This window comes from Otolemur garnettii, unplaced genomic scaffold, assembly GCF_000181295.1.
Source record: "Otolemur garnettii isolate 467f Iridium unplaced genomic scaffold, OtoGar3 scaffold00004, whole genome shotgun sequence".
Classification (NCBI taxonomy): domain Eukaryota; kingdom Metazoa; phylum Chordata; class Mammalia; order Primates; family Galagidae; genus Otolemur; species Otolemur garnettii.
In genome coordinates this window covers 35,169,167-35,186,145 of record NW_003852399.1, presented here as the reverse complement: position 1 = coordinate 35,186,145, position 16,979 = coordinate 35,169,167, and the positions used below count along the sequence as shown (strand labels likewise).

The following is a 16,979-nucleotide window of genomic DNA, read 5'->3' as shown; positions in this document are numbered from 1 at the left end:
ACATTTCAGAATTCCTGAGTCTTATCAGAGAAAAACAAGTACCGAAAGAACAAACGAAAGAAGCCTACCTAGAGTAGGGCAGATAATACACTGGGCATTAAGTTAATATTATGTTAATAATTTTAAAGCTGAAGACTATGGGGACAAATATGTATGTACTTCAATAGACTTATAAACATGATTTTAAAGCTTGGTTTGTTAAAAAGGCGTTTTGCTCAAACAAGGCCACCTGAGTGACATCTTTAATGATGGTACACCCACCATTTTAAAGGAACAGCATCTTTATTTCAAAGCCTAATTATTAATATAAAAAGGAAAAAGTTCATTTCAATAAAATGTTTTAGTACGACTGCAATGGGACAGCCCTTTGATGAAAGATCTAAGGAGGATAAAGCCAATGTAACAGAATTAGAAAACGAGTTCTGATTGTGAGCCACCACCTATTAAATAATTTCCTTTTTGCTTTGCATATTACACAGTGAAAATAAAAAGATATCTTAAGAGCACTTTAGTCCCACAACGTAGGATTTAAGCTTTAGTGAACAGGTGTAAATGGCTCTTCAACAAGGGGACGCCTGCAAGAATACATTCAACTGAAAGTTTTCATCTGTTTTTAAGGAATTGGGAAGCAAAGTGGTCCCACTTAAAACAATGAAACAAAACAAAACAAAAAGCACTGTTTATCCTTTCTGGAAAGGCTACCAAAGCCAAGACCACCCAATAATATTATATATTTAAAAACCGCATACTTTTACTCATCCTTCTAAGTAGGAAAGATACATAAAACTATTTGTAGACTTTATAAATAAAGACACTAGGCAGAAAAAAATATTTGGGTCATTTCTCTGTTCAGAAGTACTCAGAAATAAAACAATTAAAAACACTAAAGTGCAGACGGTGAGGCCGATCCAGGCATGATAAAGAGGTACAGCCAAATGCATCTACATTTATACTTACATATTCAGAAAACGATTCTTGCTTTAAAAAAAAAAAAATTGTGCAATTTAAAAACTAGTCAGTTTTGTTTGTGCCGTAATACAATTAGAACTTGTTTCTGCCCGCTAGTGAAGTGACTGCTAGACCTCAGACAGCACACTAGGCTCTTGACAATCGTACATTTTGTTAGAATCATACAATATTGATTCCACCTCCAGAAAATGTTAGGGTCCTCTTGTTGTAGAATGAAGAGCCACTGGTATTTGGTTGATTGCCTTTAACCAGAGATGTTTTCAGTTCCATTTCACAAGCTACAATAGCTGCATTCAATTCCACTTGAGCTCGATGAACTACATAAAACATGAGGCCTATACTTATAATAATCTGTGAATAAAAATAAAATATTACAGTTATCAGTATTTTATACAAAAAAAGAGAAGTAAATCCATTAAATATTTGGCTTAGAAATGCTTCAAACAGGGTACTTCTTAAATTATAGCTAAGAGATTATACATTTTAAACAGTTAATACATGGTGATCGTTTATTCTGTCCTGCGCTGTGGCAATGTAGGGCCAAAGTGTTTAGGTGACCATCATATGGTATCAGGCACAAACATACATCCCTTTTGTCCAAATAAATGATGTTTGCTAGATCATCAAACTTGTCTCTTTGTACCCCAAAGATTCTTTCAAGGAATGAAAAATGTCTACAATATAGGTAATAGCTGGCCAGACTTTCTTAGTATAATTAGCAATGTCATTCTTTGCATGACTATAAATATCCATAGGTATTTGTAAGTCCACTTAGAGACATAAGCACTATTGTTTGCAATAAATTACCTGGTACAGACAAAATTGAAAGTACTAAAGCCCACTTAAAAAGATGAAATGGCACTAAACTTCAAAAGACATTAACAAGAGACTGGGAGCATAAAATTTTACTTAGGGAAAAACAAAAACAAAAAAGAAAAAACATGATTATGATTTAAAAAAAAAGAATGTCAGTCAAAGGGAAACTAGGAAAAAGCATCAAACTGATCAAACTGAAAGTCAGGAGGGTTCGAGTCTTCGTTTAGCCCTTGACTGGCGGTCTGATGTCAAGGAAGCTCCTTAAACCATTTGAGCTTTGGTCCCCCACTGTTCAGTAGTAAGTTGGCCTCTCTGGGCTCTAACGTCCTACACATAAATTCATCGGAGTGGCTAAGCAGTACACATCTTCTAAAGATTTTTATTCCAATGTTCATCTATAAATCAGTTCTTCAGGGTGAGAAGCCAATAGAGTGGGTGCTATTTAATGTCCCAGCAAGTTTACAAAGGCTGCTTTAAGCAAAAGTGACCCTGACATAAAACTTTTGATTCAAACTACCAATCTTTATAATGAGAAAAGTGTTCTCAATCCAAGTGTTAAGGTGTCAGGGGTGCCGGGGGGAGCAGAGGCAGCGCATCCTGGGCTGTGATGGGTGAAGTGGAGAAGGACATCCAAGGAGGTCCTTTCACTAAGTACCACAACTCAATACAATTCAAAGTAAATCAGGTAAGGGGAAGGTCTTGAAATCTTTAGTATTCTCTAATATGTTAGGTCTCTTAAAACAATCAACATAATACTTACTGAAAACGTCTTAAGTTTGACACTTACTAGTGTCAAATAGTAACACCATGTGAAGAGATGAAGAAAATGGTAGAGAACTAACTGGGGGTGGCGTGTGTGAATGAGATACTAAGTTCTGTCTAAGACATGCAGAATGTGAGATTTCTGCTAACTCTGGATGTCACTGAATGGGTCTGAAGCCACCACTGCATACTGGGGAAGGGGCTGGATTAGCAGCTATGATACTAACTGGATTTGCCTCCCCCCCCAAAAAAAAAGTTTTCAGAGTGAGACTAGAAACTTAAAGCTAGAATCTTCAGCAACAAAGATAACAGGAAGTGAAAGAGGACAAGCATATGCCAGGGCAAGCAGGAAAAAAACCAAGATAGAGCTATCAAAGTAATTTAATAATAAAGGCATGGTTAAGTGTCTTCAACTGCTAAGGTGTCACTCTAGATGAGAAATGGAAAGTGTATCTGGGGGGTGATAGGGTTAGTGATGAACTGAGTAAGCAAAGATTGAGGGAAGGATGTGGCAGGGCCACAGACCATAAATCCAGTCAAAATCTTTTTTATGCTGCCAGGAATGGTCAACCCGCTACATCTTTACACGGAATCTTCTCCTGCTGCCCTTCTGGATCCCAGGGGCTGACAATTTGGACTGATTTTCCTCAACATGTCCTCACCCTCCTTCCTTAGCCCAGTGTAGTTTAAAAAAAGAAAAGAAATGAAAAAGAAAACAAAGTAACAGAATGGACACAGGAGTTACAAGCAATTATTTTAAGTTTTCCTGGTAAAATGACATGAAAGAATAAATGCAGGCAAGACAAGCCTCATCCAGAAAACACAGGTGTCTCTTCTAACTGGAAAGCAGTGAAAGGAAGTAGGACCATAAGGTTGATGGAGTTCTTAGAGAAAACTGAGGGGACTCCTACTGGAAAGATTCTGATTCTTCTGTTAAGCAAAAAGAGAGGATCTGTTGAGAAAGAAGAGGGAAGTAGGGGAACAAGGAAAATTGTAAGGAGAGTAAAGATAGTTCGAAATTATCAACTATTTCAAGAAAAGCTATAACCCAATTTTAGCCCAGGAATATAGGGAGAGGGAAGAGGGAGGGGAGAGGGAGAGGAGGGGAGGGAAGGGAAGGGAGGAGGGTAGGTGGAGGGAGGGTGATTGGTGGGATCACGCCTCCCACCTATGGTTCATCCTATAAGGGTACATGTGAATCTCTCTAATTGTAGAATATAAATGTCTTAACACAATAACTAAGAAAAAGACATGAAGACTATGTTAGCCAGTTGGAGGAAAGTATTTCAAATTGTATACAGACACAGTACACTGTACCCCATGATAGTATTAATGTACACTGCTATGATTTAATAAAAAAAAAAGAAAAAAGAAAATAGTAGGGGAGGGAAAAGACAAAGGAAAGAGTTGGGATGTCAGGCACTGTTGAAAAACCAGGTAAAGGTTTGCAACCTTGAGTTAAATATTATCACTACTTCTGGTTCTATGATTTCCCCAGAGGCAGATCAAACTTGGACTCACCCAGGCAGGAAGTCTGGGTTGGTGGGAACGCAGAAAAATACAAGGCATGGAAAAGAATAACACAGACCATGGGACCTTAAGTTGGATTTCGGTAGAGGTTTAGTATCTCCAAAATCTAAAATGCTTCCAAATGTGAAACTTTCTGAGCACTGATATGATGCTCAAAGGAAACACTCATTGGAGCATACTGGATTTCTAATTTTCAAATTGAGGATTCTCCTCATCACCACGTACAATGCAAATACCCCAAAATATAAAAAAAATCTGAAATCCAAAATTTTCCTGGTTCCAAGCATTTCAGATAAAGGATATCTCACCTGTCCAAGAAATATTAATAGTTGTGGCTTCTTCTGAACCTACTTTGTATTGCTTTAATTTTACGGATACTTTGGATTCTCTTTAGATGTGGCTACAAAACCCAGAAGCAAGTTTGTGGCTCATTTCTACCAAGTGGGAGGAAACTCATGAATATACTTACATACTTACTCTACCAGCTTTAACTGAAACTTCCTCTTTTTTTCCTAAGCTAATTTTCCCCTTTTAAATGACTTCTTACCCTCTTTTTATTCTTCTGTATATATTTTGTAAGATGCATTAATTCTTTCCTGAATTAAATCAAGCTAAGGCTAACATCAATAAACTGAAACAGAACTGTGTCCTCTCCTTACTTATTTTTGGTAAATACCTAAAGAATATGTGCCTCACCGCCCGCCCACCAACCCTGGTCATGTATCCTATGCTTAAATCTGCCAGCTTAAACAAAGAGCAAGAAATTTCTGGATAAAAGAAGATCCTATAGTTTAAAAAGCACTATGAACATCATCGATTACAGTTGAGTAATTTACCAAGATGCAAAAACATACAAAGTTTCAAGTAGTGAAAATCCTCTTTAAGCTACTAATAATGAAGAATTCTATTTACTCAAACGTACTGTCAAGGAGAAAAAAAGATGTTTCAAATAGATTATTCACTTCCAGGGAATTAAAAACATAAAACACACTAAAACTTATACTTAAATCTATCTGAGAATGCAGTGTATGCCAAAATATTATAGTACCTCGGGATAATCATAAATGTGAAAGTACTATACGTATTATGCTACAGATTTATGTATAGAAACTTTAACATTATATGATTAGCATGCCATGTTAATACCAATATACCAACTGTAACAGAAACTCAACCTGGATTTTGTTAGCTAGAAAAAATACTTCTCTGAGAAAAAAATTAGTAAAGAAAAATAAGAACTCCCCACATGTCAAAAATAATACAAAATTTTTCTCAAAGCAAACCCATTAATTGAAAAGCTTTATTTAAGCAATATTCCAATGTAAGTATTTGTGGGCTTACTCTATTTACTTAACTTGTACTTCATAAGAATAAAGAAAATGAACTCTTGATTTTATCATAGTTCTAAAATGTATTCATTTATTTATTCATTCTTTATTTTTATTTCAGATTAATATCATAGTATTTTTAACACAGTATAGCACCTGAACAACTTGAGAGTGCCACCAAGAGCAAGTCTGTATATGGTACCATACACTGAGTAACAGAATAAATTAAAACAAGTTAAAGGACCAGAAGTCTGTAAGACTGTCTCATTACTATTATCTGCTAAAAGACTATACTTGTGTCCATGGGCTATTCACCAAGGGTATTGGTTCCAAGAGCCCCATGGATACCAAACTGTGCAGATACTCAAGACCCGTTCATACAATGGTGTAGTATTTGCATATAACCTTCACATATCCTCTCATATACTTTAAATCATTTCTACATTACTTATAATGTCTAATACAATTATAAATGCCATGTAAGTAGCTATTATAATATATTCTTTTATTTGTAATGTTTTTAATCACTATATTGTTATTTTTTATCTATTATTTTTACCTATGTATTTTGTCTGGATTCAGCTGAATTAGCAAGTGTAACTGCTGGATATGGAATACTGACTCTATCCTATAAGTTATGAGCATGATCTCTTGGTTCAAATCCTGGCTCTACCACTTACAGCTGTGACTTTAAACAAGTAATTGTCTGGTCAGAGGCATGATTTATAGATTTGCCATTTCCCATGGCATAAATATTCTGGCCATGACCAATTTCAAGCTACCAGTGTGAGGGTACTGAACACAGAGCTGAAAAATGATGTATGCAACTGGCTACAATGATAGAAGTCTGCACCGCCTAGTCATTTGGTAGGGACTAAATGAGTAACTATGTGCCGTATAAAGCATGGAATAAAGGTTAGCTATCATCATTGTCTTCTTAATTCACCAAAAATTCATGAGATTTTTGAAAAATCCCAGAAATAAAATGTATCACAAATGAATTCTTAACTCTTTATGTAAGCAATTTAAAGGGCCTGAATAAATTTCTCTACATGGAAATATTCTCCTTTTTCATCAACTTCTTACATGGACACCATATTACAATTTGCAAATTCAATATTTGAATTTGTAATGGAAAACTTTAGGCATTTTTTAATAAGGAAATATTTTTTAAAACAAATTTTTGTTCCAAGTCAAATTATATTAGGAAGAAATTTATATTGTCAGCACAACACAGACTCTAAGCATATACAAAAAGAAGAATTTTGGTAATTTGAATATAAAGTAGTAAGATTAAAAATCCAACTCCATTCAATTTCAATAAAATTACCTTAAGAAACACTGTATACAAAGTCAAAATACAGTATTTGATCTGTGATGACTTAAAAAGTAAATCACTACAAAAATAACTCTTTGTCATTCCTTTTTATCCCTCTTTGAGGTTTTCACATGTATCAATTCCGTTCTACAAATTTCCATATACCCACACAATTAAAAATATTTAATGTTGTCAAAATATGAAACTGGTTCTGAAAGAAGGTAAAAATCTAAAAAGGAAAAACCCTCTTATTTTCAATGAAATTTGTTAAATCAGCAATGCAATAAAAAAGAAAAAGAAAAAAAAAAAGAGAGAGAGACAACCCTTATACTTAAACTCACCTGTAAACAAAAAACAAAATACCCACTAACACTCTGCTCTGCGATGACATCTTCCATTGTCCGCAGGGTGGTACCCAAGTAAGAATTCAGAAGCTGGGTAGGAAGCAGTCCAACCGAAGATGCCATCAGATAGTTGGGTAATGAGAGCTCAGTGATCTAGAAGAGTAGATTAAAGGGAATGAATGATTCATTACCAAATAAAATTCAATTCAACATAAAAATGTGTGTATAAGCTTTGCTAGTGGTTTTTCCCTGGGAGTAGAGATGAAATACTTTACAAAGTATTCTTACTTTTAAAAATGATTATAAAGAATAGAACATATCTTTTTTTTTTTTTTTTTGAGAAAGAGCCTCAAGCTATCCCCCTGGGTAGAGTGCCGTGACATCACAGCTCACAACCACCTCAAACTCCTGGGCTCAAGTGAGTCTCCTGCCTCAGCCTCCCAAGTAGCTGGGAACACAGGCATCCGCCATGACACTCAGCTATTTTTTTTCGGTTGCAGTCATCACTGTTGTTTGGTGGCCTGGGCTGGATTCGAACCCGCCACCTTAGGTGTATGTGGCTGGCGCCTTAGCCACTTGAGCCACAGGCGCCGAGCCAAGAATAGAACATATCTATAATGGAGAAGATTTCGAATGAAATAAAGGTTTAAAGAAAATTTTAATTTCTATTCTACCATTAAAAGATAACATTTGTCACTATTTTTTTTCTCACATACAAATAAAACTCACACATTGATCATGGTGTAAAACATTTTTATAAGACATACTCATGTTATTAAATATTCTTCACTTTAATGGCAGAGTAATTGCTGGGCTCTGAAGCCAGGTAACCCTAGAATGGCATGCTGAAAATTCAAGGAACTAGGCTGCCTCTAAATATCAGTTTTTTAACTTATAAAATGAAAATAACCCCTACCTGACGTAGTTGCGGTAAGAGTCAGAAATACTTCTTAAATACCTATGAAATGCCTAGTATATGACTGAAACTCAAAAAAGGTAGAAATTATCACTATTACACAATCATAGCCATTGTTTGGATGCAGCACAATTTAATCACTCCTGCTATAGAACATTTAAATTGCTTCATTAGTTGTACGCATGCTATTATGAATTTGTGGGCTAGACTAGTTGCTCCTAGCAAACAGACTACAGTAGAAATGAGACGTCACTTCCAGAAAGAATAAGACTTCTATCTCTTCCTGAAGCAGGTAAGGTGCCATGATTATCAGTAGCTCTATGAAGAGGCCCATGTGTCAACTGATGTCTTGCAAACAGCCAGGAAAGACTTGAGGCAGGCCAACAATCACATGAGTGAGCCTGGAGTGGATCCTCCCTTATTCAAACCTTAAGGTGACTACAGCCCTGGCCAACACTTTGACTGCAGAATTATGAGGGAGCCTGAGTCAGAGACACCCAGCTAGTTGCACAGGGATTCCTAACAGAAACTATGAGGCAATAAATGCTTGTTGTTTTAAGCTGTTAAACTGTGAAGTGATTTATTATAGTGCAATAAATGACTAATACAATATGCCTCTCAATTACTTTAGGATAGATCAGTAGGAATTACTGGCTCAATAAAAACTTTCTATTCTCAAAACGTTCAGTGATCTATACATCTGTCAGTAATACATAGGATTTCCACTCTGTCATACTCTTACCAACTTTAAGCATTAAAGTTCAATCTTTCTTACTGATAGTAAAAACATTCTGGCATTACTTTTGCCTTCAGGTTAAAAAAATTCTTTTTAAATCCCATCATTAGGGGTGGTGCCTGTGGCTCAAAAGGGTAGGGCGCTGGCCCCATATGCCACAGGTGGCGGGTTCAAACCCAACCCTGGCCAAAAATAAATGAATAAATAAATAAATAAAAATACATCCCATCATTAGTTTTTACCTATTTTTTTATGTTTTCTTTTTTAACATTTATCTACTTATTCCTTCTGAAATTTATTCAAATTAAAGATGAATATACACTTACTTTCCCAATACCCAATTTTCCTAGCATTAATAACCAATAACTTCTCTATTGAGTTCTGATGTTTTACTATAGAAGAAGTTATTGTACGTAAAAGAAGCTTTAATAGTGTCCCTTCATCTCAAATCTTGTACCGAAACCAAAACTGATATTTCAAATTTTGTACTGAAATCACGTTCTAATAAAGACTATTAGTAGCTGGTGAGGAATTTCCTTTTTCCTTCAAATTCCTTCATTAGTAACCATTTTTTAAAAAATTGTTGTAATTAACCTCATCTATTTATTCTTATAGATCACCATGGCTACCTGCAATGGATTAACACACTAACAAGTACACACGATGTGCCTCAGGTAGAAACGGGGGCCTTGGGCTGTGTGGAGATTAAAGATTAAAGGATTAAACTTTAGTCACAGGAGTGGGGGGCAAAGGGCAAGTTAATAGGAAAAGAGGCATGTTAACTGGACACTGCAAGCTAAAGATAGATGGGATGAGGAAGGCAGGTGTTCTAAGGAGAGAATGAACATGGACAAAGTGGCAGGTAAGTGCGGGATGTATCAATAAAGTTGGCACACGGGATTGCTTCTTGTGTACCTGCAAAGAAAACCTATAAAATAAAGGCAGGGGAAGTAGGTGGGTGATACTTGCTAGAGGCCTTGGGTAAAAGAGGTCCACGAAGAGGAAAAGTCACCAGGGAGAAAGGGTCTTCCGCCAGTCTAGAGCACTGATGGGAGCAGAGAACTTTCTTTAGAATAAAACTGTCAGATGTGTAAAATAAGTAAACATGAACCAAACAATGAACCAAAAATGAATCTTAAAATATTATACTGCAGTTAATAACAAACTTTACAGTTTTTAAATATCAGCTCCCAAATATCACAATACAAAAATGCTTCAGCCCAATCCTTCAAGTTTCTCTAGAGAGGACACAAAACGGACATCCATGAATGTCCTCAATAATATCCAAATAGGTATTTTAAGAACAGATTTAATAAATATGAACTCCGTCATTCACCTTTTTTAACAGAACTGCTTTCAACGCAAAAATCAAAGTTTATCAAATGTCTCACGACCAGAGAGCTCCAAGATGGTGTCAGCAGTGTCAGTGAAGGAGAAGAAACTCATGGATGTCAAACTAGGGGAGCTGCCAAGTTGCATTTTGATGCGGGATTTCATGCCTAATGGCACTGTTGGAGCCTTTCAAAGAGGTTACCACCAGTATTACAACAAGTACATCAACGTGAAGAAGGGAGCCTCGGTGGGGTTACCGTGGTGCTGGCAGCTTACGTGCTTTTCAGCTACTGTCTTTCTTACAAGGAGCTCAAACGTGAGCGGCTACGCAAGTACCACTGAAGAGAGGGCTCATGGGGGGGGGGGTGCCTTTTGCACTCCTGACCTTGACCTCCGTGGCCCAGCACCTTCTGTGAGGAACTCAATCATAATCAAATCTTTTCACATCTTAGTGAGAATTAACCTCCAAATAAAAGATGACTGGTTAAAAAAAAAAAAAGTGTTTCATGACCAAACATTACCCTAATTTAGATATACATCCTTTCCGAAAAGCCATACAGCTAAAGAAAGCAAAAAATCCATTTTGTTAATCATTCTCAATAGTTCTATTTGTCTGTTCAATGATTTAACCAATGGAGCAACACAAGAACACACACACACCCAGTCTTTAATAACTTTACTAAAGATAAACAGGTTCCATTTATTTTAATATGGCATTTCCTGTAAGCCAAAATCCTGTAAGCCAGGATCTTCACCTAGCTCCAGTCATTGCCAAACATTATTAATTTAGAATACCTGTTCCCACAAAGCAGCCCATGCAAGCTTCTTTCCCTAGGAAGTCTCATGTGTAACGGTTTAAAAAATCTATCTCACATGTGAAATTTATTAGGTGTAGAATATAAATGTCTTAACACAATAACTAAGAAAATGCCGTGAAGGCTATGCTAACCAGTTGATGAAAACATTTCAAATTGTATATAAAACCAGCACACTGTACCCTATGATTGGATTAATATACACAGCTATGATTTAATAAAAAATAAAAAATCTATCTCCTTGTTCTACTTTCCAGAATGACCTTACATGTGAGGCTAGTGCACTTCCATTGTCTACATAGAGTCCCTGTCTATGGGGCGGCGCCTGTGGCTCAGTGAGTAGGGTGTCAGCCCCAGATACTGAGGGTGGCAGGTTCAAACTCAGCCCCGGCCAAACTACAACACAAAAAAAAAAGCCGGGTGTTGTGGCAGGCGCCTGTAATCCCAACTACTCGGGAGGCTGAGGCAAGAGAATCGCCTAGGCCCAGGAGTTGAAGGTTGCTGTGAGCTGTGCGACGCCACGGCACTCTACCAAGGGCGATAAAGTGAGACTCTGTCTCAAAAAAAAAAAAGAATCCCTGTCTATGGTACCCTGGGTTCTATACTTATAGGAGTTCTCTAAATCCAAAGAACTAGAAATCTCAATGTTGGATATCAGTGTTTTCTTGCTGGTGAGTTTCTACAATCAGAGACACCATGGTAAGTGTTACAATGACGGTGAATGCCACTTGACTGCCACCCTCTCATGCTTTTAAAATTCAACACTATAATACAGCTACAGATATTATGATTTACTTGGAGATGTGATTCACTTATGTGGGAAAATAGAGGTTAGGTAGAAAACTGATTGATGACCATACCAAATAGATCCTGAAGACCAACTTGACTACTATTGACTACTATACCAATAGATCCTTCACCCAAGGGGGCAAAGGAGAAAGAAAAACTTACATTTTCTTACATGAAAGAAAATCTTACATCTCTGAAAAGCAAGAGCCAATTCACCTGTAACTATGGCTTGTTGGGAAGGTGACAATAACAGAACCTCTGGTTTTAAATCCACCAAGGTGTTCTCAGTGAAGCTGGGTCTCTATCCTCCTGGGCACAGCACCAGGCTCTCAGGCAACCTGCTCTAGCATCTCCACTTCCTAAGTTTACTGCTCTGTATACAACAGCTTTATACTCTAACTTACCAAGAAATTTTGTTGTTTTTACACTGAGTATTTTACCATAGATGTTGTGGAGAAATAAAGGCAATCTATATTCAAAAGACTTCAAATCTGGTATTAGTTTTGGCAAATTATATTCTTCTGTATAGAGGCCTGGGATGCTCTTTATTGACAAAATTACTATTAAGGTATTATACAAATTCTAATTCAAGTATATTTAATAATGTTACATAGAATAAGTCATGACTATTAAGAAATAAATGGTCAAAAGCATTAAAATGACTATAGTTATCTTTTTCTCTTACTAATATTTGCTGATAAATGATCTATTTTGTTGCATATTCCCCAAAATATTTCCTATCAATATTTCAGTAAAGTTGGGGAAGGAGGAGAAAGAGCTCAGAAATGGCAACTAGCTTTCTCTCTCAGAAATAGAACATTTTAAAAAATTGGCTTAAGGAAAAATATTAATTGCTCCACTGCCATCCCTTCCCAAAACCCCACTTTACCTTTTTCTGTGTTCCCAGTCTCAGCTGCCCTACTTGGAGGGTGGTCCCACAGCTAACGCCCCATTCCCCACGTCTGATCTTCTACAACTTCTTGTCTGGTCTACTGTGCCTTCCAATTATGTAGGGGATCTATCCACCCTCTGGGCCTCTTCTCTTCAGTCTTCTCTCCAGTCTTGCCTCCCAGACGACCCCACTCAGTATCTATGCTAAATTTTGCAGGCATCGTTTTAGAATGTGAACCTAATCTTTCTTAAACTCTCTCCTACTGCCATCAGAAGGACAGTCAGGTTCTTCAGTGTGCAAAGTGCTTCATGGTCTGGCCTTGACCATCTCATGCACCACATCACACTATGTTCCAGCCACATCTAAACTTTCTCAGTTCCTAGGACATTCCGTGTTCCCATTAATCCCAAGGCCTTCTACACTGTTCCTTCCGGGGAGGATACTCACATTCTTCTGCCCTCTCCTTTCACTCAGGCAATTCCTAAACTCCCCTTTACTACTCAATCATCAATTTCTCTAAAAAGTCCTTCCCTCATGCCCCAAGTCTTCATAAGAAGTGCTTTCCGGGGCTCTGATGGAACCCTGTAACTTCCTGCACCCTTCACACTGGAGAGCAACTGAAGATTTTACCATCTGTGTGCCTCTCAACCCTTCCCCGGACTACAATTCTGTGAAGGAAGGAACCTATCTTGTTTTTCATTATATCCCTAGCCCTTACCACAATGCCTACACCATATTCTGTGCTAAATATGTATATATTATAGGAGGTTGACTGTATCAACATCAAAATTGTTTTGTTTATAAATGTGGAAACTAACAATAGTTTGCCAGTTTATAAACAGGTTGGAATGCAAAGTCCATTTGTAATTGGATCTTTAGAAACTGAGATCATGCCAGGAAACACAGAAAAAAATGTTACAAAGAAAATCAACTCATTATTAGCAAAACTTGGTTCCTGAATGAATACTGGAAGTATTTTCAGTAACCTCTGAAGTGAATCTAATATACTTATCAATGCTAAGACCCTCTGGTTAGCGTCTCTCAGCAACCTTGTTGAGAGTACTGGGAAAAGTCTTGCTCCTGAAAACAAAACAAGGCAGTTTTAGGGACCTGACCCTAACAGTTGTAGAGGGCAGAATCTAGTTAATACATACACACAGTATTTCTCCTCAGTGCAAAAAAAAAAAAAATTATTAGTATATCATATTGCATGTAATTTCTGTAACAGAAGTTGAAAAGTTCTTCTTTGACACACATAGGTTTACTAATTTTACTTAGTCAACAAAAATGTATCAAAAATGTATCAAATGCCTTCTATATATAAGGTCCAACTCTAAGCAGGAGTAACAAAGAGAAAACTATAGCAGATGGTATTGTCATCAAAAGTCTTGCTATAGTATACTTAAGGTTAAAATGTTCATTTTATCAAGTCACAAAATCATTTATAACATTAACTCACAATGTAATGGAAGAAAAATATGTATTAAAATGCAAAGACTAGAAAAATAAACACTAAAATGTTAATAACTTTTGTAAAAAACAAAAAAAAAGGGGTCTTTTGTTTATCTTTGCTATACGCTCCAAGTTTTTACAATGAACATTGACTTTGCAGACAGAAAAAAAAAATTTAAACAAGTTTTAATAAAACCTTCAAAGAAAAAGTTTTTTACTAAGAAGGGGTAATAAGATATACACTGTGCATACCTTACTATGATAGGCTAGAGATACAGATTTGTGATTCATAAGCTTAACATATGACACATTAAAAACCACAGAAACTGATGAGATAACTAAAGAGGCACAAAGGGAGGACAATAGTTTCAAGGAAATAAAGGTCACCTGTATTCAGTGACATTGTGAGGTCTAAGGATGGGGGAGGAGATGACAGAACTTGGTCATCTTATCTGATCCTTCAGAGCTCCAAACTCTTTTAGAACACAGACTGTGTCTCTGACTTTCTGTTCCACCTGAACTGTACTTAAGTATTATGCTTTAATAGTAAGAAGAAATTAATCACTACATACACTGGTATAGTAATAAGTGTTATGACCCATCATATCTTTATTTGAATTCTATGGCTATATCTATAGCACAGAATAAAACTTTTAAAAAAGGAGAAAACAAGTATCATTGTAACTCACAGTACACTAAACTGTTAAAAAATAAAAGGTAACGTTAAACCGCAGAACAGTTGCCTTTTTTAAAAGCAAACTTTGAGACTTTATCTAATCCCTCTCATTTTACAAATTAGAAAACTGGAGATCAGAATCATGGAATGATTTCACCATCGCCACAGAGGAGTGAAAACAGAACAGAGGTCCCCAAAGAATCCAGAGGCTGAGACTCTGTGACCTTAGAGTCACTTACCAAAAACTTTTAATTGTAATAAATTTCAGTTCAATTGTGACCATAAATTACCAAAAGTAATTTATCTTCTTTTGGTAACTCAATGCAAACTCAGAAAATTTATTCAAGGGCACAGTGGCTCACGCCTGTAATCCTAACACTTTGGGAGGCTGATGTGGGAGGATTGCTTGAGCCCAGGAGTTCAAGACCAGCTCTGAGTAAAAGAGATAAACACTCCCTCTCTACAAACAATAGATATATTAGGTCTCTCTCACCAGGGTGATGAGTAAAGGTCTTGCACTTTTAAATTTATTTATTTCTATTTTGTTTGCTTGCTACACAAAATACCCATGTATTTGTTTGGCTTCTTTTTAAAAGAATTTTATTAGGTAAAATAGTAAGTAAGATGTGGACGTATATGTGAGAACTTAAGGGCCTCTTTTACTACAGTTGCAGAAGCTCAGGCTTGATGGCTGCTTCCTCCTCACAGCTCACTACCATACTCTATGGCAATGATTTCAACCACTGTGCCATGGCAGAATGGTGCACCCTGAGAAGATCTTAGGCATGCCGTGAAGTTTTTAAAGATTATTAATTAAATTAGTTTTGAAAGAAGTTTCAAAGCACAATTAAGTATTTTTTATTCCTTTTTTTTGATCAACATAATTTAAGTGTGCTGTGAGATTAAAAAAAGGTTGAAAAACACTGCTCTGTTAGTTATTTATTGCTAACAATAAACTCCGAACTTAGTGACTTAAAACAACACACGTGTATTGTCTCACAGGTTCTGTGGCTCGAGATCCAATCTTAGATTACCTGGATCCTCTGCTTCAGGATCTCCAGCAGAGCTACAAGGCAGGTGTTGGCTTAAGGCTGAGGTCTCATCTGAAGTTTCAACTAGGGAAGGATTTACTTCCAAGCTCACTTCCACGGTTGGCAAGAATGTGTGCTTTCAGGGTTACTAGACTTAGGATCTCCAGTCTTTACTGTGTGTTGGCCAGAGAACTCCTTTATTTACACATCTGTCTCTCAAATCTGGCAGTTTGCTGCACCAAACCGAGCAAGAGAATGGTTGTTGCTATGGCTTTAATGCAGAAGTAGGCAACTTTTTTTCATAGAGTGCCAGGTAGTAGGTATTTCAGGGTTTGCAGATAGCAAGGTCTATTTGAACTACTCAACTTTGCCATTTAGGCATTCAAGGAGCCACAGACAGCACATACATGAGCCAGCATAGCTGTATTCCAATAACTCTATTCACATATTCTACCATTTGAATTTCATATATTCTCATGTACATGAACTATTATTCTTCTTTTGATATTTTTTCTAACCATTTAAAACAAAATGGGCTGTAGTTTGCTGGCCCCTGCTCTAACATCCTGGGATGACACCTAAGTAAATTCTGTAGAACTTTGCACAGTCCTCTACAAAGTCTGACAGGCAAGGTACTTCAGGAAAGGTGCTCTACAACTGGGATTAGGAGGACTCTAAGAAACCCAGCTTTTCTTAGACCAACACAAGTGACCTGGGTATGTTAATGATCCTAACCATTTATCAACTGTATGATCCTGGGCAAGTTACTTTATTACTTTATGCCTCAGTTACCTCAGCTATAAAATGAGAAACAGGGTTAACCTGAGCATGAAATAAATAATGTGTGCATGACAGAATAGTGCCTGGCACATAGTAAATATAATACAGGTAGCTGTTAAATTTTTTAAAAAATGGGGGTGGGACACAATTATAAGAGGGACTTTACTTAACAAATGCAATCAATGTGACCTGGTTTTTTGTACCCTCAATAAATCCCCAACAATAAATAAATATATATATTATATACATATGCACATATATATATCTCCAAGCTTCATTATTTTCATTTTGCAAATCAGAGATTGAAAAAATAGTAAATAATGAGCAATTTTATCATAGCTTTGAAGCAAGTTATTACTAAACACATTTTACAACAGAAAATAAGGTTCAAGAGTACATATAGGCTCGGCGCCTGTGGCTCAACCAGCTAGGGCGCCAGCCACGTACACCTAAGGTGGCGGGTTCGAATCCCCAGCCCAGACCCGCCAAACAA

At 36.7% G+C, this 16,979-nt stretch overlaps 1 protein-coding gene and 1 pseudogene across 1 annotated transcript in view; one reads left to right on the top strand and one right to left on the bottom strand.

The window, feature by feature from the left end:
- Window positions 1–734: 734 nt before the first annotated feature.
- The window catches only part of TMEM64 (transmembrane protein 64), a 22,350-nt gene continuing 6,105 nt past the window's right edge, over window positions 735–16,979 (bottom strand). Inside the window, exons 2-3 of the mRNA XM_012809991.2 lie at window positions 7,065–7,220; window positions 735–1,320 (exon numbers count right to left, since the gene is read on the bottom strand). Coding sequence (XP_012665445.1) covers window positions 1,129–1,320; window positions 7,065–7,220 — 348 coding nt within the window. The 3' untranslated portion in view covers window positions 735–1,128. The remainder of the gene's footprint in view (window positions 1,321–7,064; window positions 7,221–16,979) is intronic.
- Window positions 10,128–10,408, top strand: LOC100952877 (annotated as a pseudogene).